Source organism: Arvicola amphibius, chromosome 10 (assembly GCF_903992535.2).
Source record: "Arvicola amphibius chromosome 10, mArvAmp1.2, whole genome shotgun sequence".
NCBI classification, from domain to species: Eukaryota; Metazoa; Chordata; class Mammalia; order Rodentia; family Cricetidae; genus Arvicola; species Arvicola amphibius.
In genome coordinates this window covers 61,691,746-61,718,845 of record NC_052056.1, presented here as the reverse complement: position 1 = coordinate 61,718,845, position 27,100 = coordinate 61,691,746, and the positions used below count along the sequence as shown (strand labels likewise).

The 27,100-nt window shown below is 42.2% G+C and overlaps 1 protein-coding gene across 3 annotated transcripts; it reads left to right on the top strand.

The window, feature by feature from the left end:
* Nucleotides 1-25: 25 nt before the first annotated feature.
* Nucleotides 26-26,999, top strand: Rnf168 (ring finger protein 168). 3 transcript variants are annotated; one of them, XM_038346683.1, is made up of 6 exons: nucleotides 26-929; nucleotides 7,412-7,488; nucleotides 11,551-11,730; nucleotides 17,842-17,963; nucleotides 21,975-22,062; nucleotides 25,625-26,999. In XM_038346683.1, exons 1-6 carry the CDS (start codon nucleotides 623-625, stop codon nucleotides 26,552-26,554), a joined length of 1,704 nt encoding a protein of 567 aa, XP_038202611.1. In that variant the 5' UTR covers nucleotides 26-622; the 3' UTR covers nucleotides 26,555-26,999. The 3 variants fall into 3 exon arrangements, with proteins under 3 accessions (XP_038202611.1, XP_041911860.1, XP_041911861.1); XM_042055926.1 differs by having other exon boundaries at nucleotides 732-929; nucleotides 7,408-7,488; XM_042055927.1 differs by lacking the exon at nucleotides 7,412-7,488 and having other exon boundaries at nucleotides 732-929.
* Nucleotides 27,000-27,100: the final 101 nt, after the last annotated feature.

Sequence of the window (27,100 nt, the reverse complement as noted above, 5' to 3'; positions counted from 1 at the left end):
AGAATTGCCATTTTGGCGGGCAGTTGTGACGTCAGTTGGTCGCGTGTCCCCGTTCCTGCCGCCAGTAAACAGTTTGGCTTGTAGGCCAGCGAGTCTGAGCGGCTGCGTCTCGGGACCGTGGGGAACCGCGAGGCGGCCAGAAGCTGGAGCGCGGGCCCTGGAGGGCTGCCTCCACCGCAACGGCGAGACGGAAGTCCAGCGGCGGCCCGCGCCCGGCTTCCGGGCTGTCCGGGGTGCTCCCGGAGCGGCGATCTCCCGGTTTCCGGCCCTGGCGGGCCCGGCGGCCTCGCGCAAAGAGGCGCGTCCTCACCTGCTGAGAAGGGGAGCTGGAGCCGACTGGCGGCGGCGCGGGGAGCCGGAATCACGCTCTGGCCCGAGGCCGCCGCGCTCCCGAAGGAACGTTCGTTCATTCCTTTGCTGGACGCAGGACATAACTGTTCGCCTGACAGCACAGCGCCTGTTTGCTCCGGGCCCGGGGAAGTTCAGCCCGTCTGGGTTCCAGCAGGCTGCTGTGTGTCAGGTTAAACACCAAACGGCTCGCTGACTTTCTCCATCCGGTGGTGAGCCGAAAGACGCCTCTGTTTTCTTTCAGGTGTTGACGTTGAGTAGGCCTTGTTAGCATATGAAGATGACTGCACCCAAAGACGCCGTCCCTTCCTTAGCCGAATGTCAATGCGGAATCTGCATGGAAATCCTACTGGAGCCGGTAACTCTTCCATGCAACCACACGCTCTGTAACCCGTGCTTTCAATCGACTGTTGAAAAGGCCAACCTGTGCTGTCCCTTCTGTCGCCGCCGAGTCTCTTCGTGGACTCGATATCATACCCGAAGAAATTCTCTTGTCAATACAAACCTGTGGGAGATTATCCAAAAACACTATGCAAAGGAATGCAAGCTTAGAGTCTCTGGGCAAGAATCAAAGGAAATCGGTAAGGTCAACAAGGTTATTTGGTTTCTTTCTTTCTATTTTTAAATCCCAAAATCGTTTAGTGAGGGACCGTCATTTATTTTAAGAAAAGAAGGGCCGGGCGGTGGTGGCGCACGCCTTTAATCCCAGCACTCGGGAGGCAGAGGCAGGCGGGTCTCTGAGTTCGAGGCCAGCCTGGTCTACAAGAGCTAGTTCCAGGACAGGCACCAAAGCTACAGAGAAATCCTGTCTCAAAAAAATCCAAAACAAACACCCCCCCCCCCCAACCCACCCTCGCAAAATCCCAAAATATTCTTCTGTAGCCCAGGCTTCCCTTGAATAGGCTGTGCAGCTGGCGATGACCTTCTCCTCCAGTTTGGGATTACACAGGTTTCTTGAGTTAGAAATACTAACAACTTGTTAATGTCTTTATTGAAAGCCTGTTGGAAATTTGATTGGATTGCATTTAAATTTAGCAGCTTGAGGACGTTGGAATTTTACCATTATAAAGTCCTTGTATCCATGAAAGTTATCTTTCCATTTATTTAGATCTTCAGTTTCTTTTGTGGAAACAATCTTAGTAAAACTTTGAGATAAAGGTCTTAGGGAGTTCCAGGCCAGCCAGGACTACATAGAAATATCCTCTCTCTAAACAACAAAGGCAAAAGTCAAAGTATACAGTAGAGAAACTATAAAAGCTGGTATTATACCATGAGCTGAGATGAAGTATGCTAAGTTCTCATTGTTTAGTCACTGAGATGATCCATTTGAGATATTATAGTGGGATATACAGGAGAGAAGTAGTCACCTTCAAAGATGGGAGGGGGTAGGGTATGTATATTTTGATACTTTGGTCATACACTCATACACACACACACACACACACACACACACACACACGATTGCTCGAGGGGAACAACACTACGCGTTCTTTACTGAGTTATCTCTCCAACTCTCAGAAATCTCTTCTGATTCTTAAAAAAGTTCACTTGATAAATAAATAGCCAAGATATCAAGAGAACAAACGACAACCCACGAAATAGAAGAATATATTTGCAAATCATAGATGGTAAGAAAATGATACCTAAATAAAGCAAGAGGGTCACTGTAAATTCTAGGCCTGATCGACCTATGTTGTGAGACCCTGTTAAAAAATAACTCATCCAGAAAATAACCCACGTGGAAAAGAAACTCATCAGGGAGTCTACATCAGCAGTCTCAGTCTAGCCAGGACTAGTGAGATCTGTCTCAAAAAGCTTAAGGAATCCAGTGAAAAGTGGGCAAAGTGGTCTGGAAAAGTGGCTCATTTCTTTAATCCCATCACTAAAGAGGCTCAATTCAAGGTCAGCCTGAGCTACTAGTACATTCCAGGACAGCATGAGTTATAGTGAGATTGTCTCAAAGAAAAGAAAGGAGGTGGGCAAAGAATTTAGATATTACTCCATTAATGATATTCATCTTACCAGCTTACTAGTAAGACACCTGAATATCGTTAATAGAGTAATTAATGTTCCATAACATTAACTGTTAGGGAAGTACAAATCAAAACCACAAGAGATACAGGCGATACTACAATTTCATACTCATTTTGATGACTTGTGGAAAAGAAATCATAGAGGGTCAGTAAGAATCCCTAGACAAAAAGATGTCTGAAGGGAAGGAGACCTGCCTATCCTGGAGCACCCAAAGGAAGAGAACAGTCCAGGGAAGGGAAGCAAAATGATGGGTAAGGTACAGGACCCATGAAAAGAGCAAGAGATGGAAGAACTGAATCAAAACATAAGAAGATGTTGCCAGAGACAGCTAACTTATTATTAAACTGCAACTTTTTTTTGTAGTTAGATTTTAAGCTGCCTTTTTTTTTTTTTTTTTTTTTTTTGGTTTTTCAAGACAGAGTTTCTCTGTTTAGCCCTGGCTGTCGTGGAACTTACTCTGTAGTCTAGGCTGGCCTCAAACTCAGGATCTGCCTGCCTCTGCCTTCCAAGTGCTGAATTTATCCTTTTGCTATCCAAATGCAAGCTTTTTTTTTTTTTATAGAAAGTTCTGTTTTCAGATATTTTCAAATTTCAGATGGTCTCAAATATGGACAGTTCATCTTAATTGTTTTTGTAATATGAGAACGTATTAGTACAAACTTGTAAAACATATAGCATATAAAAATTAGAAAAAAGTAGAAGTGCCTAAGTGTCATCAAGGGACATATAAACTAAGTGTGTGTGTGTGTGTGTGTGAATCTACAACAGAATATACATACTGTTCACGCATTAGAAGGAACTGTTTAAGTTTTAACATAGTATAGAGACTGTTCCCAGTTGTCCTTACTGAGGTGATTGTATCAAGAGAGTACTAACGTCATCAATGGGCCAGTCCACCAGTCCACTGATAAATTCATACCAAATGGGAGGAGGTGAGGCCTGTCTGGAGGAAATAAACTGTTCCCTGGGGAATGGCTTTGAAAGGTGTACATTGTTCCTGGTTCCTTCTGTTTGCTTCTTGGCAGCTTTTGCGGTAAGCAGCTCTCCCTTACCAAGCCTTATCACCATGTTTCTACCTTTTACAGGGCATAAAACCATGGGTGCAAACCTGTATGAGCCAAGATCAATCTTCCTCTCTCAGATTGTTTATGACACATTTTGTCATAGCAGTAGTGGCTAAAGGAACAAAATTGGTGGGTTTTAGAATGGAGTTAGAGACATGGTTTTTTTCTGCACAGTTTATCAGTAAGTACATGATGCTAGTTTGTCTCATATTCTAATTCCCTAATAATGGCAGACTTCTCAACTGTATCTCTTGAAATTAATGTGACTATGAAATGATAACTTGAGACTGATTCTCCAACAAATTTTCAAGCAAAGCAAGCAAAGGATTCCTATTTATCACTCTGTGTAGTATGAATTCTAATTGTTCTTAATATTAAAAACCTGGAGTGAGATATAGAGGTTAATGTTTACGATCAGAGAAACAGAGCAGCCAACCACTAGAGAGTTCTTTTACCTCTACCAATGCTTAGATCAAAGGGACTATCCTGTCTACGAATCTTCAGACTGACTACTGTCTCTATGAAACCTCAGATTGCATGCTCAGACTGAATCCCTTAGACTGCTGTCTCCCTAATGCTGGTCTTAAAAGTGTGAGCCATCACCACTTGACTGTTTCTCTTTTAGACTGATTCAATCTCTAGTAGCTCTGGCTGGCCTTGAACTCAGAGATTGATTGACCTGCCTCTGCTGCCCGAGTGCTGAGATCAAAGGTGTGTGCTACCACAGCCTGGCTTCTATGACTAACTAGTGTGACTTGCTAGGCACTCTGATCTTAAGGCAAGCTTTATTTGTTAAAGCACAAACAAAATATCACCACACTGTTGCCTGCATTGGTTTCTACAAAATGACACTTGCAAAATAGGAAATTTGGATATTCTAAGGATGGGTTTTCTCTTCTGTAGCACTCTTTTTTTCTAAGAAGTCTGTGTGAGGGGCTGGAGAGATGGCTCAGTGGTTAAGAGCACTGACTGCTCTTCCAGAGGACCCGGGTTTAATTCCCAGCACCCACATGGCAGCTCACAGCTGTCTGAAGATCCAGTTGCAGGGGATCTGACACCTTCACACCAATGTACATAAAGTTAAATAAACCATTAAAAATATATTTAAAAAAAATACTTGGCCTTTAAAAAAAAAAAAGTCTGTGTGACTTCTGTCTCTTCATTAATGCCCCTCCAAACACTTCATCTTTTTTAACTTAAATGTGTTAATGTTTAAGTGTGGACACCAAAGTGGACATTAGAGGACAACTTTTGACTCTTTCTTCTTCCATGTTGGTCGTAGGGATTGAACTCTGGTAGTTACACTTGGTGACAAGTATCTTTACCTACTGAGTCATCTTGCTGGCTTGTAACCCTGGTTGCCCTGGAACTCACTCCATAGACCAGGCTGTTCTTGAATTCAGAGAGCCCCCTGCCTCTGCCACCTGGGTGCTGGGATTAAAGGTGTGTATCACTACCATCCAGCCTGGCTCGTTTTAAAAATCTCATTGTGTGAACCTGTGTGCATGTTTGAATCCAAGGCACTCAGCCACTAACTACATCCCTGGCCTAACCTTGGAAATTTGATGAAGATTTTAAAGTTCAGCAATAAGGGTTAGCTGTGAGGATAGCCAAGAAAATAGTTTAAAGAGTCGTGAGGTTAGCTGGGCGGTGGTAGCACACGCCTTTAATCTCAGCACTCGGGAGGCAGAGGCTCTGTGAGTTCGAGGCCAACCTGGTCTACAAGAGCTAGTTCCAGGACAGGCTCTAAAAGCTACAGAGAAATCCTGTCTTGAAAAACCAAAAAAAAAAAAAAAAAAGCCTGAAGTGGAACAAGACATGTAGCACATGTCTCTAGACATAGCTTGAAGGCTGCAGAAGCAGACAGGTTTTTTTTTTTTTTTTTTTTTTTTTTTAGTTCAGGCCAGCCTGGTCTGCATAGTGAGACCATGTCTTTGGGGGGAAAATCCAGATACATTGAAGCCAGTAAGGGGCTCATTGCCAAGTCTGACAAGTGAGTGTGACCCAATGGAACTCGGGAAGGTAGAAAGAGGGCCACTTTCTGAAGGTTGGCCTCTGGCCTCCAGTCAAACTCCATGGTGCATTTTCCCCCACCCCAGAGTTAATCAATGTAATAAAAATATTAAAAACTGGAACCAGACAGCAAACATTTGTAACCCTACCACTTGGAAGTCTGGGGCAAGAGGACTGCTGCAGGTTTGAGACCAGCCTAGGCTGTGTAGCAGATCATCTGAGAAAAGCAAATGAGATGGCTAATCAGTTAACAGCACTTCTTCCCGAGGATCTGGGTTCAGTTCCCAGCATCTCACCAGGCACCTACAACTCCTTATAACTCCAGCTGCTGAGGATCTGAGGTCCTGCCCTCTTCTGCATGGATGTGCTGTACATAAAACTTACAGGCATATACATGTATGGATAAAAATAAATATTCTTTACAAGGAAAGAAAGCAAGTGTGGGGGTGGGTTCGTGGTGGTGGCACCTGCTTTTAATCCCAGTGCTTGGGAGGCAGAGGCAGGTGGATCTCTGAGTGTATTGTCAGCCTGGTCTATAGAGTGAGTTCAGGACAGCCAGGGCTCCAGTGAAACCCTGTCTTGGGAGGGGGGGGGAGAAGAGAAAAGACCTGGATATTTATATATTAGTTTCCTAAAGCCAGAATGACAAAGTGCAACAAGCTAGATGACTTTAAAAAAAATGAAAAATTTCCCAGGAGTGTTAGAGGCTAGACATCAAGAGGTAACCAGGGTCTTTACCTTTTGAAATTGGACGCAGAACTCTTCCTCACCTCTTTGTGGCTTTTTTGAGCTTTGTCTCCATATATGTCTTGTGCAGCGTGCATGCCTAGTGCCTGCAGAGACCAGAAGAGAATGTTGACTCTTGAAGCTGGAGTTATAGTTGGTTGTGAGCTTCCATGTGGGTGCTGAGAATCAAACCCAGATCCTCTACAAGAGCAACAGGTGCCCTTAACCATTGGGCCATCTCTCCAGGCCCCCTCTCTGCATGTCTTGATACCATCTCCCGTCTGCATGTTTGTCTTTGTGTCCAAATTTGTCCCGTATTTACAAGATTAGTAGTCATAATTAAGATTTATGCCAGTGACCATATTTTAACTTTATTACCTCTAAAATGATTATATTTCCAAATAAAACTATCCTGAAGCACTGGAGTTTAGAATTGGAATATAGTTCAACACAGTATCCAGTTCCTCCTCTCAGAAAAACTATAAAACAGAGAAGGCTCAGCTGGGCATGGTGGTTTGTGGCTCATGCTTCTAATTAAAACAGGAATCTGAGGCACTAGGATTACAAATTGGAAGCTTGAAATTGTCTCAGTTTTTAAAAATTATTTTTTCTCTTCTTTAATCTCTTAATATACTATTAGAGTACTATTAGGGTTCCCGCCCCCCCCGCTACTCTGTTAGTGGGTTTTTATGACTCAGGGCCTGGTACATGCCATATGTGGACTCTGCTATTGAACCACATCTCTAGCTCTCTGCCTTTGGTTTGGTTTCAAGACAGGATTTCTTTGTGTACCAGCTCTGGCTGTCCTGGAACTCACTTTGTAGACCAGACTGGCCTTGAACCCAGAAGTCTGCCTGCCTCTGCCTCCCCTGAGTGCAGGAATTAAAGGCGTGCACCACCACCACCCTCCCCCTGACTTTTAGAGTTGTTTTTTTTTGTTTTGTTTTGTTTTTTTTTGTTGTTGTTGTTGTTGTTTTTGGTTTTTCGAGACAGGGTTTCTCTGTAGCTTTGGAGCCTCTCCTTGGAACTAGCTCTTGTAGACCAGGCTGGTCTCGAACTCACAGAGATCCGCCTGCCTCTGCCTCCCAAGTGCTGGGATTAAAGGCGTGCGCCACCACCGCCCGGCTTAGAGTTATTTTTATGGAGTGTGTGTGTGCATGCACACGCCTCAGTTTGTCATAAAGTTCTGCTGCCCTAATAACTGTTTTCCCCCCCATGTGAGACAGTTGATGACTACCAGCCAGTTCGTCTGTTAAGTAAACCTGGGGAGCTGAGAAGAGAGTATGAAGAGGAGATAAGCAAGGTGGGTGTGAAATAGCTTAGTTTTTGATTATTTTGTTTTGTTGAAAATGTCTTTGTTATGCTTTCAATCTCAGAAATCTCAGATTTATATATAGTATGTTTATATAACTATCATATACTAAAATGCTAGTCATTTTTAAATGTACTTCATAGCCCTCCCTGCCCCTTTTAAGATAATATGGAACTCTTTGGTGACCCAGGATGACCTTGAACTTATGATTCTCCTGCCTTCACAGTGGTGGGGTTATTTGAATGGCGATGTCACACCTGGTTTTAAAAGTCGTTTTGTTGTTTTAAGACGGTTTCACAGAGATCCTGCTTCTACTTCTTGAGTACTGGATTAAAAGCATACAGCACCTAAGTGTACCTTGAGGTTCCTTTTTTGTTTATTTAATGTATATGGGGTTTTTGCCTGCTTGTGTGTCTGTGCATCACTCATGTGCCTAATGTCGTTAGAGGCCAGAAGAGGGCATACGTAAGATTCCCTGAAACTACAGTTAGTAAACCGTCATGTAGGTGCTGGGAAGCAAACCTAGGTCCTCTGGAAGAGCAGCCAGTGCTCTTAACCAGTGTGCCATCTGTCTGGCCCAAGATTCCTTTTAAATTATTCAACAGCAACAACAATAATAAACTAGCTTCTATTACTTATATATAATAGGAGTGCTTTTGTTTTTAGATAGGATCTTTTTGGTTTTTGTTTTTTTATTTATTATGTGTACAGTATTCTCAGTATTCTGTCTGCATGTATGCCTGCAGGCCAGAAGAGGGCACTCATTACAGATGATTGTGAGCCACCATGTGGTTGCTGGGAATTGAACTCAGGACCTTTGGAAGAGCAGGCAGTGCTCTTAACCGCTGAGCCATCTCTCCAGCTCCTTTAGATAAGATCTTGCTGTGTAGATGTTAGTACTTACTATATGTAGTTAGTGATGCCTAAGCATTTAAGTATAAAAATTTCCTTGATTTCCTTGGCGTTTTTACCTTCTAAAGGATGGTGAAGAAGTGGTAGACTGTGAGTTTAGTGAGGGACGTAAGTATGTATACAGGAGTGACTGCAGCACACGGTGCGTAAAGGTTCAACTTCCAGTGCAGCATTTGAGCTAGTGTGATGCTAGAGGGCGCTTATGTTTTTGAGACAGGGTCTTGCTCTGTATCTCAGTCTGTCCTACAGACCGTCTGTCTCTGTGGAACCCAGGCTGCCCTCTGACTGGTGATCCTCTTGCTGTAAGCCTCCTCAGTGCTGATAGTACAGGCGACTAGCTACATTTGAGTTAGTAACTGGCTTTTCTCCACAAAGAAAAGAACTGATTCCTGTGTCCTGGTATTTCCTTTAGGAGCTTGGATTATTACTAACTCAGAAATAAGACTCGACAGGCCAAGTCATGAAAATAAAATACACCAGTTCAAATTTGTACTTGTGGGACGGCATGCTGTTGTGGAAGCAAGCCCAGCACTTCTTTTCGTTAAAGGCCAATTTCCTGGTTTTCAAGATAGAGTATCACTGAGGGCTACTTTTCTAACCCAAAATCTGTGTTGGTGACACAGCTAAATATGAAACCGGGCTGTGTGTTTAGCTTAGCATCAATATACTACAGAGGAGCACACTGTGTGCATCCTAAAAGGGGTCTCCTTTTTTTTTTTTTTTGGCCAGTGATGGGGAGGGAATGAAACTTCAGAAGCAAACAAGCTCTAACATGGTATTAGCTTTATTATGAAATAAGGCTGATCTAACAAATAAAGAGCTATTGACTTACAGGAAGCTCAGTTCTATGCAGATGACAAGTTTGTTATTCATGGAGGCATCATCTAAGACATGGATGAATGGAAAGAGGATTCACAGTGAGCTTAGGGTGGTCAAAAGCTGCCAAAGAACAAAGCACAGAGCTGAGGAAGAGAACTAGGCCTCACTGACTACAGACTAGCTGTTGTGGTAAGCATTCATTTTGAACTAGGTGCAGCAGCTGCTTCTAAATGTTACTAGAGTTGGAACATTTTACTAACCCAATATGACTTCCAGAAAGACTTTTTGTTTGATTAGGAGGAGGAAGGAATTGGAGATGGGATCTCAAGATCTAACCCAGCTGGCCTTGACTTTGCAGCAGGTTCACCTGCCTCAGCCTCTCAAGTGCTAAGATTATAGGTGTGTGCTACCACACCCAGCTAAAGTCAAATGTTTGGGGTTTTTTTTCCTTTTTCTTTTTTTCTTTTTTTTGTTTTTGTTTTTTGTTTTTGTTTTTTGAGACAGGGTTTCTTGGTGTAACAGTCCTGACTGTTCAGGAACTCACTTTGTAGACTAGGCTGGCCTTGAACTAACTGAGATCCACCTGCCTCTGCCTCCCAGTGCTGGAACTAAAGGCGTGCACCGCCACCTCCTGGCTAGTCTTGACTTTTTTATTATACGTGTGTGCCCATGCATGTAGAGTCCAGAAATTGACTTCTAGTATCTTTTCTGACGGTTCTCAACTTAGTTTTTTGAACTGCGGTCTCACGTGGAGCCTGGAGCTTATCTTGCTAACCTATGAATGAACACCGGGGATTCGGATGGATGCTGACACTCTCCTTTTATGTGCTGCTAAGAATCCAAACTCAGTTCTTCATGCTTGAATAGCGTGCACTCTAGCACACTGAATCAGCCATTTCCCCGCCACCTAAAGTCAAGGTTCTGTTAGTTAGAAAGATAGTGGGTGTGCACAGAGGGAGTTGGATGTCCTCTGTCGTTTCTCTGCCCACTCCTTTTAGACAAAATATATCCTGAACCTGAGATTTGCCTTTCTGCTCCTCTTCCCCCCGCCCAATTAATCAGCTTGTTTGGAAGCCAACAAGCCCCAGTGATCCTCCTGTTTTCACACACAAATAATATTGATAAATAAATAATAAACAAATGCCAAACATGGTAGTGAATGTCTTTAGTCTAGCACTCAGGAGGAGGCAGAGGCAGGTGGATCTCTGTGAGTTTGAGGCCAGCCTGGTCTACAGAGTGAGTTCTAGGACAGCAAGGGCTACACAGAGAAACCCTTTGTTTAAAAAACAAAAAAGCAGCCGGGCGGTGGTGGCGCACGCCTTTAATCCCAGCACTCGGGAGGCTGAGGCAGGTGGATCTCTGTGAGTTCGAGGCCAGCCTGATCTACAAGAGCTAGTTCCAGGACAGGCTCCAAAGCTACAGAGAAACCCTGTCTCGAAAAATAAAAATAAAAAAAAAAAAAGCATTTATTCCTACTGCATGTACTGGCTTTTTGGGAACCTGTTATTTTTGGATGGAAACCTAGATGTAGTAGGAAGGCCTTGGACCCTCCCCAAAGCAATGTGCCTTACCCTCTCTGAGGATTGGATGGGGGTGGGATGGGAGGAAATGGGAGGAGGGGAGGGAGTAGGAACTTGGATTGGTATGTATAATGAAAAAGATAGTCTGCTTTCTTTTTTTAAAAAAATAAATAACAAAAAAGCGATAGCAGCAGCTAGGTCTAGGGGATTATTCTCTTGGTTCGCCTTCTGTTTTTGGAAGTTCTCTCTCTTCTTTAATAAATCAGTCTGCTGTGCTAAAGAGAGCAGCAGCAGAGGCAGTTAGGTCTGCCTTAGCATGTGACTTTCCATGAGCTGAGGAAACTGAGTGTCTGTGGTACTGTGGTGGAAACTGTTGTGAGAGCTGAGGGCAAGAGATTTGGGTCTTTGATCAAACTTTTGTTGGACTGGCTGGGTGGGCTTCCTGAGGTAGGACCTTGAACTGCTCTTTGCCTGTGGAGATTTGAAATTTTTGCTTCCATTTTTTTTACATTTGTTGTGAAATGAGTGTGTTAAAAAATTCCATAAAGAATGTTTTTATTATTATTATTTTTAATCTTTTTATTTTATGCATATGGGTGTTTTGTCTGCATGTATGTCTCTGCAGGGTGTATATGCAGTACCTGTGGAGACCAGAAGGGGGTATCGGATCCCTCTGGGACTGGAGTTATAGCTGTTGTATGGGTGCTGGGGATTGAACTCAGATCCTTTGGAAAGGTAGCCAGTGCTCTTAACCACTGAGCCATCTCTCCAATGTTCAAGAATGTCCTTTATTATTTTTAAGGTGGAGGCTGAACGACAAGCCAGCAAGGAAGAAGAAAACAAAGCCAGTGAGGAATACATACAGAAATTGTTGGCAGAAGAGGAGGAGGAAGAAAAAAAACAGACAGAAAGAAGGAGAAGTGAGATGGAAGAACAGCTGAAAGGGGATGAAGAGTTGGCAAGGAGGCTCAGCATCAGTATTGTAAGTTTTGACAGATGCCCCCATCGCTTTGGTTTTCCTGAGGAATCACAACAATTAAAGGTTTTTTGTTGTTGTTGTTTGGTGTTTATATATATATCTTTGTTATACTTAAGGAGAAAAAAGTTTATTTTTAAAGATTTGGGGGGAGTATATATCACATGTGTTTGGATGTCCCCAGAGACCAGAAGAGGACGTCAGCTCCTCTAGAGCTGGGGACTCTGGGCAGTGGGCGCTGACATGGGTGCTAGGAAGTGACTGGGCCCTCTAGAAGAGCGGTGAGTGGCTTTCACTTCTGAGTCAGCTCTCTAACCCCAAGACAGACAAAAAAAATAATAGCAAACAAACTTTTATGACTAATACATTTTTGTGTATTGTTACTTAATTACTTCAGTTGAGGACATATTTATTAGTGGTACAGATCAAATCGCATACCTTGGGTATGCTAAACAAGTAAGCTATACCCTCAGCCTGATTTTATTTTGATATTTAATTTATTTAATGTGTGGGCACTACATGAGTGGCGGTCAAAGGACACCTTGCAAGAGTTAGTCCTCTCCTTCCTCTGTGGGTTCTGGATCAATCTCAGGTATCCAGACGTGGTAGCAAGTACATTTACTTTTGAGCCATCTCACTGGTCCTACTGTTACATTGTTTATAAAGAACAATGAAAGACAAGATGGTAAAACATACATACACTAAAACCTAAAGGTTCCTGAACCTAGTGGCTCAAAAGAGCCTGGTAGATTGAAGCCAAAGCCTTAGCACAAGCTATAGCACTGAGCTATATATGCCTTGAGCCCACCTAGGCTTCTTTTAAATAGAAACTCTTGGGGCCAGACTGATGTTTCAGCATTAACAGTACTGGCTGCTCTTTCAGAGGACTCTGGCTTGATCCCCAGTACCTTACATACATGTTGTACACAGACAAACACAGACAAAACACCATACATGAAGAAATCAATAAAATAAATATTTTAAAAATAAGGTACAAGTTCTCATACCTACTCCAAACTAAACTGACTTGGATTCTCTGGGAATGAGCCATAGTGAGTAAGTGAGACCTAGGGTATCTGAAATACTGAGGTTACAGAGCCCCTGAGTTAACTCCCCTACTTTTGAAAAATGTCTGAGAATATATTTCACCAAAATGAAATATACCTAGAATTTTTCTTTTTTTTTTTTTTTGATGAATCTTACCATTAAGGATATACTCTTAAGCTCTGTGATATTATCCTTTTTGTTGTATATCCTTTTCTTGGTCTGAGTAGAAATTTAGAAAGATACACAATCAGGAAATTTTTTTTATTTTTTATTTATTTATTTATTTATTTATTTATTTATTTATTTTTTTTTGGTTTTTCGAGACAGGGTTTCTCTGTAGCTTTAGAGCCTGTCCTGTAGCTAGCTCTTGTAGACCAGGCTGGTCTCGAACTCACAGAGATCCGCCTGCCTCTGCCTCCCGAGTGCTGGGATTAAAGGCGTGCGCCACCACCGCCCGGCACAATCAGGAAATTTTTTAAATTAACTAGCTGAGGGTTAATCCTTGTACTTTGGGAGGCTGGGGCAAGGCCAGCCTGAGTTACATACTTGAAGCCCTGACTGTAAACAAAGCAGAGAGAGATGGGAGGAAAGAGATGGTCCAGTATATTAAGAGAATAATGAGTAGAATCAAGATGGAAGCATTTGAAGAGAGGATTTTGACTTTCAGTCTAATTCTATAGTTTCACGAGGGCTGAGTAGATTTGTTGAACTTTTAGGGTAATTTTTGGTTTAATGCAAATTTTAGAGATGGTGAGCAATTATGGCTTATTTCTGCATAACTTTTGCTCTAGATATATCCTTGGATCTTTAAGTCCACTAGACTTAGCTGCAATTACATGAAACTGTTGGGTTGGCGAGATGGCTCAGTAGTACCTTCAGTACTTGCAGAGAACCCAGGTTTGATTCTCAGCACCTACATGGCAGCTTACAACCATCTATTCCAGGGTATCCAGTACCCTCTTCTGAACTCCTAGGGCACCAGGAATGCATGTGGTGCTGTAGTGGGAAGCGGCGGGCTGCGTTCCCGCAGCCCAGTTCCCAGCAACCGGCTAGCTTTACCCAAAATAATTACACGGAAACTGTATTCTTTTAAAACACTGCCTGGCCCATAGTTTCAGCCTCTTATTGATTAATTCTCACATCTTCCTTTAACCCATATTTATTAATCTGGGTAGCACCACGAGGTGTGGCTTACCAGGAGAGATCTTAACCTGCGTCCATCTCGGAGAGGAGCAGCATGGAGACTCACCACGCGACTGCCTGAAGCGTCTCCCCAACTCTACTTCCTTGTTCCCACAATTCTGTTCTGTCTACTCCACCTACCTAATTTTCTCTTAAAGGGCCAAGGCAGTTTTCTTTATTAATAATGAAAGTAACACATAAACACTCCTCCATCATTTCCCCTTTTTCTGTTTAAACAAAAAAGAAAGGCTTTAACTTTAACATAGTAAAATTACATGTAACAAAACAGTTATCAAGCAAGTATTACAGTTACAATATTTAAATCTATTTTATCTTTTATCATAACTAAGGAAAGCTATAACTATCTATTTATTCTTCAACTCCATCAAAGACTCCAGAAGGATATAATGCTACCTAAGTAAACAAGAAATAAGTAACTTATAAAACTCTAGAAATGACAGAGACAACTCGCTGCCTGGACAGTCACCCAAAGTTCCTCTGTACCGTTGAGGCATCCATCTTCAGCCTTCAGGCCCATAGTGTCCAGCAGACTTTTTCATGAAGCAGGAAATTCCAAAGACAGTTCAGTCACTTTCTGCTGTGTCCTGCAGAACGTCTCGCAGACTCTTTCATGAATCAGGAACCCCGAAAGACCATCTCACCTTTAGGCAAGTTCAGCAGTCCTCTCTCTGCGGGTTCTTTGTGTCCAGTTTATGGAACAGTCCAGCCAAGAGCAGTTTCTTGCCCAAATGGCTAACAAACTCCATAAGTAGCCTCTTCGATGCCCATCTTCCTCTCGAAGTAGATTGGTGCTGCCAGGAGCAGACGTGTCTCATTGTCATGAAAAACCCTAAGTTATTAAAACATTAAATGCCATATTCTGCAGTCTTTGAAAGATATGAAGAATGTCTATCTAACTGAAATATATCTCTACATATCTAGAAAATCTAATAACATGACTACAAGCTTAACTATTATCAATGATTATCCATTAACAACCTATATTTCCTAATTATACATTACAGTTTTTAAAATGAACTACAATCACAATAGCTTAATCAAGATCAGAAATACATATACATATAACAAAATTGACCTTAAAATCTATACCAATGCAAATTCATATCTATATCATCTCCCCCTTTAAATGTAAAAGAACAATTATAAGCAATATTTGGGAAAATGGGCGCAGTTTTTTCTCTCCAAACTGCTTCCTGCTGAATGGGGGCGCTGTTATTTAGGTCTTTCATGGTGTAACCTGTGTGCTAGGTTCCTCTCAGTTGGCAGTTGAGTGAAGTAATTTTTTGAAGATGTTCATAGCAACCTTTCAGGAGGGCGTGGTCTATCATACCATATTGGGATAGAAGCAATCCACAGAGTCTCGTCCTCTGTGAAAACAAAAGAAGAAACTCTTTTCCAAAGCATCATGTTCTTAGATCCAAATCCTGAAGTCATACCATTAAGATGTCCATTTTGGTCTAGACTGGCAGCCCATATAATGAAATGTCTCTCTGTATTTAGCTCCTTTACAGTCAAAAAAATCAAAGAAAACACAACAAAATACATAATCCAGACTCTCTGTGAATTTTCCATTTTTACGTGGCTTATTTTTACTCTATCACTTTACTTCTTTTAATCTATAACTATCTGTACTCTGTCTCTTTAAAGACTTTAACCTTTTTTTTTTAAGGCATTAACTTTATTCTCTATATTTTCTTTTTCTCTCTTTTAAGCCTACGTGAGCCATTTAAAGGCCTTCTATGTCTGAATCTTTTCTATTGTGAATCTGTAATTTTTTACTATCCAGGAGCACTTCTTAAAAGGTTAACCACTTCTTAAAAACTTAAGTTGCGCCAGGTAGGGGTAATACGGTACTGCCTGTTTACAGCCAAGTCTAAACCTTAACTGCGCAGTTATTGTGGTAATTACGATAGATCCTGCCTGAGATCAGCACAGTTCAGCATGGCGGAGCAGAGCCAAAGCCGCTCCTGTCTCAGTCATTTGGTGCCCCTGAGCCGCACACAGTTCCAGGCACACAACAGTCGACATTGGAGCCGCACTCAGCAGTTTAATTTTGATACTGAGCGTGCAGCACAGAAACTCTTTTAATCCAAGTTACAGCCAAATCAGATGCGCAGAGCACTGCGCAGACTGGAAACATCTCTAAGGCGGCAGGAATCCGCCATGCTCTCCCGCTCGTCTAAGCCTGATTCCGCCATCTGCCCAGGTGCAGGAAGGGAGCAGTGAGCCATTGGCATGGTCTCAGAGTACTTTCTTTCCGATCCCAAGCGGGCAAGGTTTTTAAGTGGATTTAGCCACCACGTTGGAGCGCCAATCTGTAGTGGGAAGCGGCGGGCTGCGTTCCCGCAGCCCAGTTCCCAGCAACCGGCTAGCTTTACCCAAAATAATTACACGGAAACTGTATTCTTTTAAAACACTGCCTGGCCCATAGTTTCAGCCTCTTATTGATTAATTCTCACATCTTCCTTTAACCCATATTTATTAATCTGGGTAGCACCACGAGGTGTGGCTTACCAGGAGAGATCTTAACCTGCGTCCATCTCGGAGAGGAGCAGCATGGAGACTCACCACGCGACTGCCTGAAGCGTCTCCCCAACTCTACTTCCTTGTTCCCACAATTCTGTTCTGTCTACTCCACCTACCTAATTTTCTCTTAAAGGGCCAAGGCAGTTTTCTTTATTAATAATGAAAGTAACACATAAACACTCCTCCATCATGGTGCACAGACTTATGTGCTGGTAAAATAAGTAAATTTTTATTAACAACCAAAACAATGAAATTATCAGCTAGATTAATTAGTGTCATCATTTCTTTGAGGGACGTGTATTTGTGTGTGTTATGCTTATTTATATATATATATATATACACACACATAAAGTATCATTTTATATATATAATAGCAAATGTATTTAATTTAGGCAAACTTGAATTGCTTAATTTTGTTTATATAGGCATCCCTCAGTATATAAATTAATTTTGGGATCTTCCTTGTATATCAGAATCTAAAGGTAGAGGGTGGAAAGATGGCTCAATGGTTAAGAGTACTGACTGCTCTACCAGAGGACCCAGGTTCAATTCCCAGCACCCATATGGCGATTCACAGCTATCTGTAACTCCAGTTACAAGGGACCCAACACCCTCACCCGACATACATGCTAGAAAACCACCAATGCATATTAAAAAAAAAATCTAGAAGTGGTCAAATATTAAATAAAATGGCACAGCTTTGTATATAACCCAAACGTATCCTCCTGTGTATTTGTTTATTACGTCTATGTATTTGATGAGTGTATGTTGTGTGTATACATACACACATGTACCACAGCGTCTTATGTGGAGGTCAGTGGACAGCTTGTGGGAGTTGGTTCTGTTTCTGTCATATGGGTTCTGAGGTGGAACTCAGGCTTAGCGTGAACACCTTAGCCACTGAACCATCTTGCCCCCTGGACTTTAAATCATGTCTTATCATCTGTAATATGTAAATGCTATGTGAATGGCTATTGCAAAATAAAGTCTAGGTAAGGAGAATGAAGTATATACATGCTCAGTATTTTTCTTTTTTTTTTTTTTTTTTTTTTTTTTGGTTTTTCGAGACAGGGTTTCTCTGTGGCTTTGGAGCCTGTCCTGGAACTAGCTCTTGTAGACCAGGCTGGTCTCGAACTCACAGAGATCCGCCTGCCTCTGCCTCCCGAGTGCTGGGATTAAAGGCGTGCGCCACCACCGCCCGGCTCATGCTCAGTATTTTTCAAAGAACTTAAAAAATTCAGTTTTTGAAAAATGTTAAGAATTTTGAGTTTATAGAATTCAAAGCTTTTTTCATAAAGTTCTCATTAATAATGCCTTTGTGTGTTTTTCTTATGACTGAAGAACAATAACTACGAGAAAAATATTTTGACTTCTCCTTCGAGTTCCAGAAAATCAGATGCAGTCACAAACAAGTCACAAAAGAAAAATACAAACAAACAAAAAAATTTTGGAGATATTCAAAAGTAAGTGAATATGATTGCTGTTTATCCATTGATAGCTATTGTATGCCTTTGGGTTTTGTTCATAGTGACCACCAATTCATCAGGTTTTGTTAATGAGCTTTTGTTTTGTTTTTTAAAGATTTTTTATGTGTTTGAGTGTTTTGCCTGCATGTATGTAAGTGCACTGAATGTGTACCTGGTGTCCTAGGATGCCAGAAGAGGGCATTGGAACCCAGGATTTGGAACTGGAGCTGTGGATGGGTGTGAGCCACAGTTACGGGTCACACTGGAAACTGATCTAAGATTGTAGGTGGAGTTTTCCTGTCCCCACAGCTGTTGGAGACTTAATATTAATTACAAATGCTTAGCTAGTAGCTCAGGCTTATTACTAACTAGCTCTTACAATTTAAATTAAGGTATTTTTTTTAATCTATGTGCTGCCCTGAAGCTCGTGGTTTTATCTGTCCTCCAGCATGTCTTGCTTCCTCTCCGTCTCTTGTGACTCCAGTATTTTCTCTGCCTGTCAGTCAATCAGCTCTTTATCAATAATGAAAGCAACACATTTTCACAATTACAGAAGGATTATTCCACAGCACTGGGTCTCCATCAGGCGTGTAGTGAGTTCAAGGTCAGCCTGGTCTACAAAGCTAGGGCTGTTACACAGAGAAACCCTGTCTAGATGTCCATTGTGTGCCATGAGGAAGGAAAGACACTTATAAGTTCAAAAGTCTTTAATAAGTCACCACATAAGCGGGACACTGATGGATCAGGGCTGCAAGACAAGGACTCAGCCTTGTTTCTCCTGGCAGCCCCAAGTAGAAGAGGTGGTGGGGTCTATAATTGTAAAACCATAAACACACTTGTGCCAAGCTACAGATACAGTTTTACCTGTCAGGAGTCAAAGATTGGGATCTGTCCTTGTGTGTTCTATCACTGGCAACCAACACAGAATATAAGCCTTTCCTTTGTTCTTTCTGTTGTTAAGAATGGCCATAATAGGAGCTGGAGAGATGGCTCAGAGGTTAAAAGCATTGCCTGCTCTTCCAAAGGTCCTGAGTTCAATTCCCAGCAACCACATGGTGGTTCACAACCATCTGTAATGGGGTCTGGTGCCCTCTTCGGGCCTGCAGGCATATACACAGACAGAATATTGTATACATAATAAATAAATATTAAAAGATTAAATAAAATTTTAAAAGAAGAATGGCCATAATATCGTGCCACAAGGACATGTGCTCAACTATGTTCATAGCAGCTTTGTTTGTCATAGCCAGAACCTGGAATCAACCTAAATGCCCCTTGACCGAAGAATGGATAAGGAAATGTGGTACGTTTACACAATGGAGTACTACACAGCAGAAAAAAATAACAACAGCTTGAATTTTGCAGGAAAATGGATGGAGCTAGAAAACATCTTGAGTGAGGTAACCCAGACACAGAAAGACAGACAATCATCACATGTACTCACTCATAGGTGGTTTTTAAACATAAAGCAAAGAAAGCCAGCCTACAAACCACAAACCCAGAGAACTTAGACAACAATGAGGACACTAAGAGAGACTTACATAGACCTAATCTACATGGGAAGGGAAGTAGAAAGTAGAAAAAGATAAGATCTCCTGGGTAAATTGGGAGCATGGGGACCTTTGAGGAGGGTTGAAGAGGGGAGAGGAGAGAAAGGGAGGGGAGCAGAGAAAAATGGTAGAGCTCAGTAAAAAATCAATTAAAAAAGAAAAGAGAAATTAGGGGCATAGATTATTCCTGTTCCCTTCGAGGAGATGATCTTTTCTTTTTCTTCTTTTTCTTCTTCTTCTTCTTCTTCTTCTTCTTCTTCTTCTTCTTCTTCTTCTTCTTCTTCTTCTTCTTCTTTTTTTTCTTCTCCTTCTTTTTCTCCTGCCGCCGCCTCCTCCTCTTTTTTTTTTTTTTTTTTTTTTTCCTGTAGACCAGGCTGGGCTCAGATTGAGAGATCTGCCTTCTGAGTGCTGAGATTAAAGCTGTGTGCCACCTCACCTGGCAAGAAATCATCTTTTAATGTAAAAGATGAAGACTGGCAAGATAGCTCAATGGATAAAAGTAGTTGGAGAGCGAGTCTGGCCATCTGTGTTAGATCCCTGGAAGCCATGTGAAGGTGGGGAGAGAACTGAGTTCACAAAGCTGTCCTTGGTGCGCACACACAGTAGCAAGCGTGCGCTAACAAACCCCAAACCCACCACACACACACTAATAAGTAGTGAGAGATGAGAAACTGAAGAAGAGGCTCCATAGGGAGGGAACTTTATAAAACCAGACCCACCCCTCCCAAAAAAACACCATTAAACTAAGCAGTATGTATATGTGTTTTAAATAAGCTTTTCTGAAGGAATTGCATGTATTCTTCCCCCCCTTTTTTTTGAGACAGGTTCCTCTTGTATAGCTCTGAAACTTGCTCTGTCAGGCTCATGCTGGCCTTGAACTCACAGAGATCTGCCTGCCTCTGCTTCCCCAGTGTTGGGATTGAAGACCTGTACCACCGTGCTCGGCACATGTATATTTTAAATTGCACCAATCTTCAGTATTTCCTATGGAATTTCTGCATGTCAGAATAACCCTCTGGATTACGATATAAAATATTTACACAAATTCCAGGCATGTTCGCACATGCCCTTATTCCCCACATTTTAAAGACAGAGACAGGTAGAGTTCTGAATTCAAGGCTGGTCTATATAAGGATCTCCAGGATAACCAAGGCTGTATGTATATTATGTGACCTAGTCTCAACAATAAAAAAGAAAACTTCCCTCCAAACATTCTCATGTACCTCTCCTTGCTTCCTTTGAAATTCATGGCCTCTTTTTTTCGTTAATTGTATTAATTAATTAAATGTTTCATTAATATGTATTTATTTATATGCATATATATTTCTAAATTCAACCTGCTCAGTCTGTATGTTATGTGTATGCATGTTTTCAGGGCTGACCGTTTGGTACTAGGTAACCAGCTATTGGTCTCTTCCCTGGTAAAGACTATTTTTCCCATTCTTGGCATTCCTTGGTTGCCTGTGTAGTTCTTTGTTTAGGATTGAGGTCTTGTGGGCTTTCCCCCACCTACTTTGGCATGTCAAAATTAAGTAATTATAATCTCAAAAATAAAAGAAAAAATAGTGTACATACACACAGGAAAAAATTGTATGTGATTCACTCTAGGTCTTTCCAGTGATATTTCTTTCCTGTTGCTATGATTCATATGGTTCTTACATGTGTATTCATCCATAAACTCCCTCCTACCCCCAGAAAGGGTTTCTCTGTGTAGCCCTGGCTATCTCTAGAACAGACTGCCCCGGAACGCAGAGGTCTGCCTGCTTCTGCTTCCTGGACACTGGGATTAAAAGAATGCACCACCACTGCCCAGCTGTAAGCTATTTCTTTTTTTTTGTTTGTTTTTGTTTTTGTTTTTAGAAATAGGGTTTCTCTGTAGCTTTGGAGCTTGTCCTGGAACTCTCTATGTAGACCAGGCTGGCCTTGAACTCACTGAGGTCCGCCTGTCTCTGCCTCCCAAATGCTGGGATTAAAAGCATGCATCACCACTCCCAGCCTAAAATGATTCTTTCATTAATTTTGAGAAACTTTGTGGTCTCTATTATTTGATCCTGTCAGCCTTTTAAGTCCTATCCAAGAATTAATGAGATATTTAATGTGACCTTTTCTTCCTATTCTATTTTTACACTAAAATACTGTACTGAACTCCCCACCCTAACCCCCACACCCCGTGTTCACCCTCTGCATTGCTAGGCAGGAAGCAGGAACCTCCAGTTGCTCGCCAGGCACTCTGACTGTCCTGGAGTACTCACGGTTTCAGGTTGTGTCTTAAGGTTGACCTGAGACCTGGAGATGTAATCTGCTCCAGTGAGTTAAATAGCCAGCAAACATGCCACCTTTAGGCATAAGTGGTTCAATCTACCTTTAGCACTGAATTTTTTTCAAAGCATTCAAGTTTTAGTAAACTTTTAACTTCTTCTTCTTCTTTTTTTTTTTTTTTTTTTTTTTTTTTTTTAAGGTATTTGTCACCTAAATTGAAGTCTGGGTCTGCAGCCTGGCCTGGGTCTGAAGCTGAACATGAAGAGGATAAAAGCTGCATATCTAAGGTGTGTTGCTGACGAAGAAGCTCTCAGGACCATTAATTCCTGCTGTGGTTACTAGAACCTGTCTGTGCCCAGCTCACTTTTTCTCCAATGAGCCAGGAACAGATACTTTTGTCTTTGTTATCAGAGAGGCTCTGCCGTTGTTATCAGTGGATGCCTTCAAGGCAGGGTTTTTTTTATATGCTGGCTGTCCTGGAACATGCTCTGTAGACCAGGCTGGCCTCAAACTCACAAGGGATCTGCCTGCCTCTGCCTTCTGAGAGCTGGGATTAAATGTATACACCACCATACCCAACTCTAATGATTTATTTATTTATTTTATGCGCATTGTGTTTCGCCTGCATGTATATCTGTGTGAGGGTATAGGATCTCCTTGAACTGGAGTTAAAGACAGTTGTGAGCTGCCATGTGGAAACTGGAAATTGAACCCAGGTCCTCTGAGAAATAATTCAGTGTTCTTAACTACTAAGCCTCATATAAATGTTTTGCTTGTATGTGTGTGTGTGTAATATGTGAATGTCTAGTGCCCAAGAAGGTCATAAGAGAGCATTGCCCTGGAGCTGGAGTTACAGGTGGTTGAAAGCTGCCACGTAGGTGCTAGTAATCAAATCTGAGTCCTCTGTCAGAGCAGCAAGTGCTCTGAGCCAACTCTCCAGCTCACCTGTTTCTAAGTATAGGCAGCAGACCAAAATGGGCTCTAGGCCAGGGTTTCTAATCTCTGGTAACATGACAGCATTTACACAGCTGAATAGACATCTCTGCACCAGTTTTAGGTAGAAGACTTTGAGATGGACACTTTAGAAGGGCTGTGTTGAAGGCGATCCTAAGCACTGGTCTAAAAAGTAACACCAAACAAGAATGTGGCATGCAAATGCCATGTCAGAGTGCCTTGTGGGCAAGATGGTGTGGACCTATAATCCTTTCACATAGGATGGTGGCTGTGGCCAAATGACTGAATTTAACTACATAACAAGTTCCATGCTACTTTGGACTACATAGTAAGACTCTTTCCAGAAAAGTCAGTTATTTCTGGGAATAGCCCTAGTGTACAGATCTCAGGGGTCTTCGAAGTCACTTACTTCAGACTTTTGCTTTTTTTTTTCTTAATGTGTGTATTTTGTCGGGTGGTGGTGGTGCACACCTTTAATCCCTGCACTCAGGAGGCAGAGGCAGATGGATCTCTGAGTCCGAGGCCAGCCTGGTCTACAGGGCAAATTCCAGGACAGCCAGGGATACACAGAGTAAAAAAACTCAGCCTCAAAAAAACCAAAATAATTTTTAAAGGGATTGATGGTGAGTTTTGCCTCCAAGTATATCTGTGTCTGGAGGCCAGAAGAGGGCGACAGATCCCTTGAAACTGGAGTTAGAGAGCTGTGACTTCTCATGTGGGTATTGGAAGTTGAATTTGTCCTCTGGCTGTGCAGCCAATGTTTTTAACCACTGACTCATCTCTCCAGCCTTGCAAATTAAGTTCTTTACCTAAGGGCTAAGTAAAAAGAAAGTGTATATTGTTAATCTCAAGTTTAGTGTTTCTTTCCATGTGTGATGTAAACAGCAAACCTCAGTGGTAGTAATAGTGCTACCTTGAACTACTGATCTTTTTGCTTGTACCTCCTATGTGTTGGAGTTTTGAGTGTATACCACCATCTTGGTGTTATGTGGTACTAGGGTTTGAATCCAGGATTTCTAGGCAAGCATTCTGCCAATTGAACTACACCCCCAACTCTTGCACATTTGTTTTTTGCTTTGGTTTTGTTTGTTTGTTTTTAGGCAAGGTCTTAACTCTGGCTGTCCTAGAACTCACTATGTAGACCTGGCTGGCCTTGAACTCACAGAGATAGATCTACCTGTCTCTGCCTCCTACTTGCTGAGATTAAAAGCATGCAACACTACTCCCAGCTCACACTTTTGTTTTTGTGTTTTGACGGTTTGGTTTGATTTGGTTTGGTTTGGTTTTTCGAGACAGGGTTTCTCTGTAGCTTTGGAGCTTGTCCTGGAACTAGCTCTTGTAGACCAGGCTGGCCTCGAACTCAGAGATCTGCCTGCCTCTGCCTCCTGAGTACTGAGATTAAAGGCGTGTGCCACCACCACCCCTCCTCACACTTTTGTTTTTTAAGTATTGTAATAATCTTGTTACAGTTCCCCTTGTAAGGCCATGTACCTCAACTTTTGCATTTAAAAGTACTCTTTGGCCTGATGGTAGTGGCACATGTCTTTAATCCCAGTACTTGGGATGCAGAAGCAGGCAGGTCTCTGAGTTTGAGGCCAGCCTGGTCTACATAGTGAGTTCTAGGACAGCCTGAGCTGTTACACAGAGAAACCCTGCCTCGAAAAACAAACAAAAAAGCCACAAACAACTTTCTGGCTGTCAGTAGAAGAGCACTAGCCCAGAGTGTGGCAAGGTCTTAGGTCCCCAGCAACACCAAAAACAAAAGTTCGTTGGAGTACAGTGCCATATACCTGTAGTCCTAGCATGTAGAAGGCTAAAGTGGCAGAATCTCGTTTCCAAAGTTTCAGATCAGATTGGTAAGTTGTCAGACCCTATCTCAAAAAGATCTCAGAAGAGATCCACATAGTCACTTTGTTAAAATACCGAAGAAGGGCTGGAGAGATAGCTCAGTTAAGATTCCTCAGTTCTTCCAGAGGACCCAAATTTGGTTCCTAACATTTACTTTAACTGACTAACTCCAGCTCCAGGAATTGAGTGCCTTCTCTGGACATTTGCACTCATGTTCATATATCCCCTGACACACACATGCATGCTTAACAAAATCTTTAAAATGTCAGAGAAGATCTATAAAGATAAAAAGATGAAAGAGGCCAAGTCCTTATGCCAGCTATTTGTCATATGTTGAATATAGTTGTGGAGCTTATTGTAGGTTTTCATGGAGTGAAATTAATTGTCCTAGCTGGGCGATGGTGGTGCATCCCTTTAATGCCAGCACTCAGGAGGCAGAGGCAGGCAGAGCTCTGCGAGTTTGGAGCCAGCCTGCTCTACAATAGCTAGTTCCAGGACAGGCTGCAAAGCTACGTATTGAAACCATGTCTCGAGAAACCAAAAAAGGTGTTGCACACTGCGCCCCCGTGTCTGCGTTCGATGCACTGGCACCCAGTTTGCAAGATTCGGGCAAGGGGCTGGAGGCTAAAATACACAGACACACACAGACAGAGAGACAGCGACACGGGTCATCCTTGAATTCCCCAAGAATGCCCCTTTTATTGTGTTCAGGGGCAGAGTATGTAGAGATAGCCATGCCCCAGCCAAACTCACCAGAAACCACTCTCCTGCCTCAGGAACTCCTTAAGGTCTTGTGCTCAGAGCAGCTGTAGGTACTCAGATCAGGGGAGTACAAGAAATTCAGGATCTGGGGTCTCACTGCTCCCAACAAAAAGGAATGAAAAGAAAAAGAGAAGAAGAGGGGAGGAAAGGTGGGAGGAGGGGGAGCAAAGGTGACAAGAACAGACCTTATTAGTAACATGTGATAGTGTTCACCTATGGTATCAATGTAGGAGGTTTATATAGTACGGTTTTCCTTTATGTAATCAGTAATTTTATTTTCTGCAGGAAATTGACTATAGTGACATGAAGAGCCCTGTGTGGCAAGACACAGAAATTGAAAAAGATGATATGCCAACACTTTCTCCTCAGGTTTACTTAGAAACTCAAGAACAAGGTTCGGAGTCTTTAGTAGAGTCACCTGTGTCATGGATATGTGCCAGGGATGTCAAACAGTGCCTTGAAGGAGCAGTTGAAACACTATCAACCTATCCTGATGATAACTGTGTTGTAAATCATGAGGAATCTAAAGCCAAAGTGTCCTACTCTAACGGAGCTACAGTTGGGCCTTCTGGTGAGGTAGAAAATGAAGAGTTCTCTGTGTCCCGTGTGACCCAGTTAGCTGACGGTAACAGCGTTCCAGAAAGAGTGCACCATCACGTAGTTGGAAAAGAGATTTCCAAAAGAGAAGACCAGGAATCTGAAGCAGTCATGGATCCATGCTTTTCTGCAAAAAGAAGGAAAGTATTCCTCAAATCCTCAGATGAAGAAGAAACAGAAGTGAATTTTACACAAAAACTGATAGATTTGGAGCGTATGCTTTTTGAGAGACATAAGCAAGAAGAACAGGACCGATTGTTAGCATTGCAGCTTCAGAAAGAGGTGGATAAAGAACAAGTAGCGCTCAACCGGCAGAAAGGCTCCCCCAACCAGTACCAGCTGCGCACATCTTCACCCCCAGACCGGCTGCTGCACAGACAGAGGAAGAACTCCAAAGATAGGAACTCCGCTAAGCAGACTGACTCAGAGCATTCAAAATCTCAGAGAAGCACAAAAGATGAGTGTAGGCGACCCTTCAAAAGCACATGGAAGGATTCAGTTAATGGAAGAAAGATGCCACATTCAGCTAAAGATGATTGTAGTAATGTATCTAAACGCACTTATTCCCAACAGCCTAGTAATTCACAGAAAAGTATTCTTCAGATGTTTCAGAGATGAACCAAGCAGAGCATGTGTAAAGAGAGTATTCTGTAACCTAGTAAAGCTGTATTGTAAAACTAGCACTTTTCCATTATAAGATCTTGAGATGTGTCATCAATTTCTGCTAAGCAAGCACACTTACTCTTGTTTTCAGGTGTGGTTACAAGAAGAATTTACAAATACGTTTCTGCAAAAATCAGTGTTAAGGAAAGGTCCTTAAGAATTGTTTCTGTTATTAATAACTGCTATCCTCTAACGGCGGCAGTCTTTACAGGTGTAAGAATGCCTAGGCAGGACATCTTCAGGTGCCATTCCCTTTCCAAAAATCTTTCGGCCTTTCTTTTGTTATGAAGGGGTGAGGAGCCTAACACTAAAGTAGTTCATTCCCGTAGCTGCTTTAAGCTGAGCGTTCTAGCGTTTCCTGTGATTTAGGGTGGATCAGGATCTACACCAACGAGTTGACGGAAAGGCTACTCGGTTGCTAACACAAGGGTTGCAGAGTGGGATGGGGCCAAGTGGTGGGCTGGCAGTTAGGGTCAATGGAACTGTAGCAGAACCTGGGTC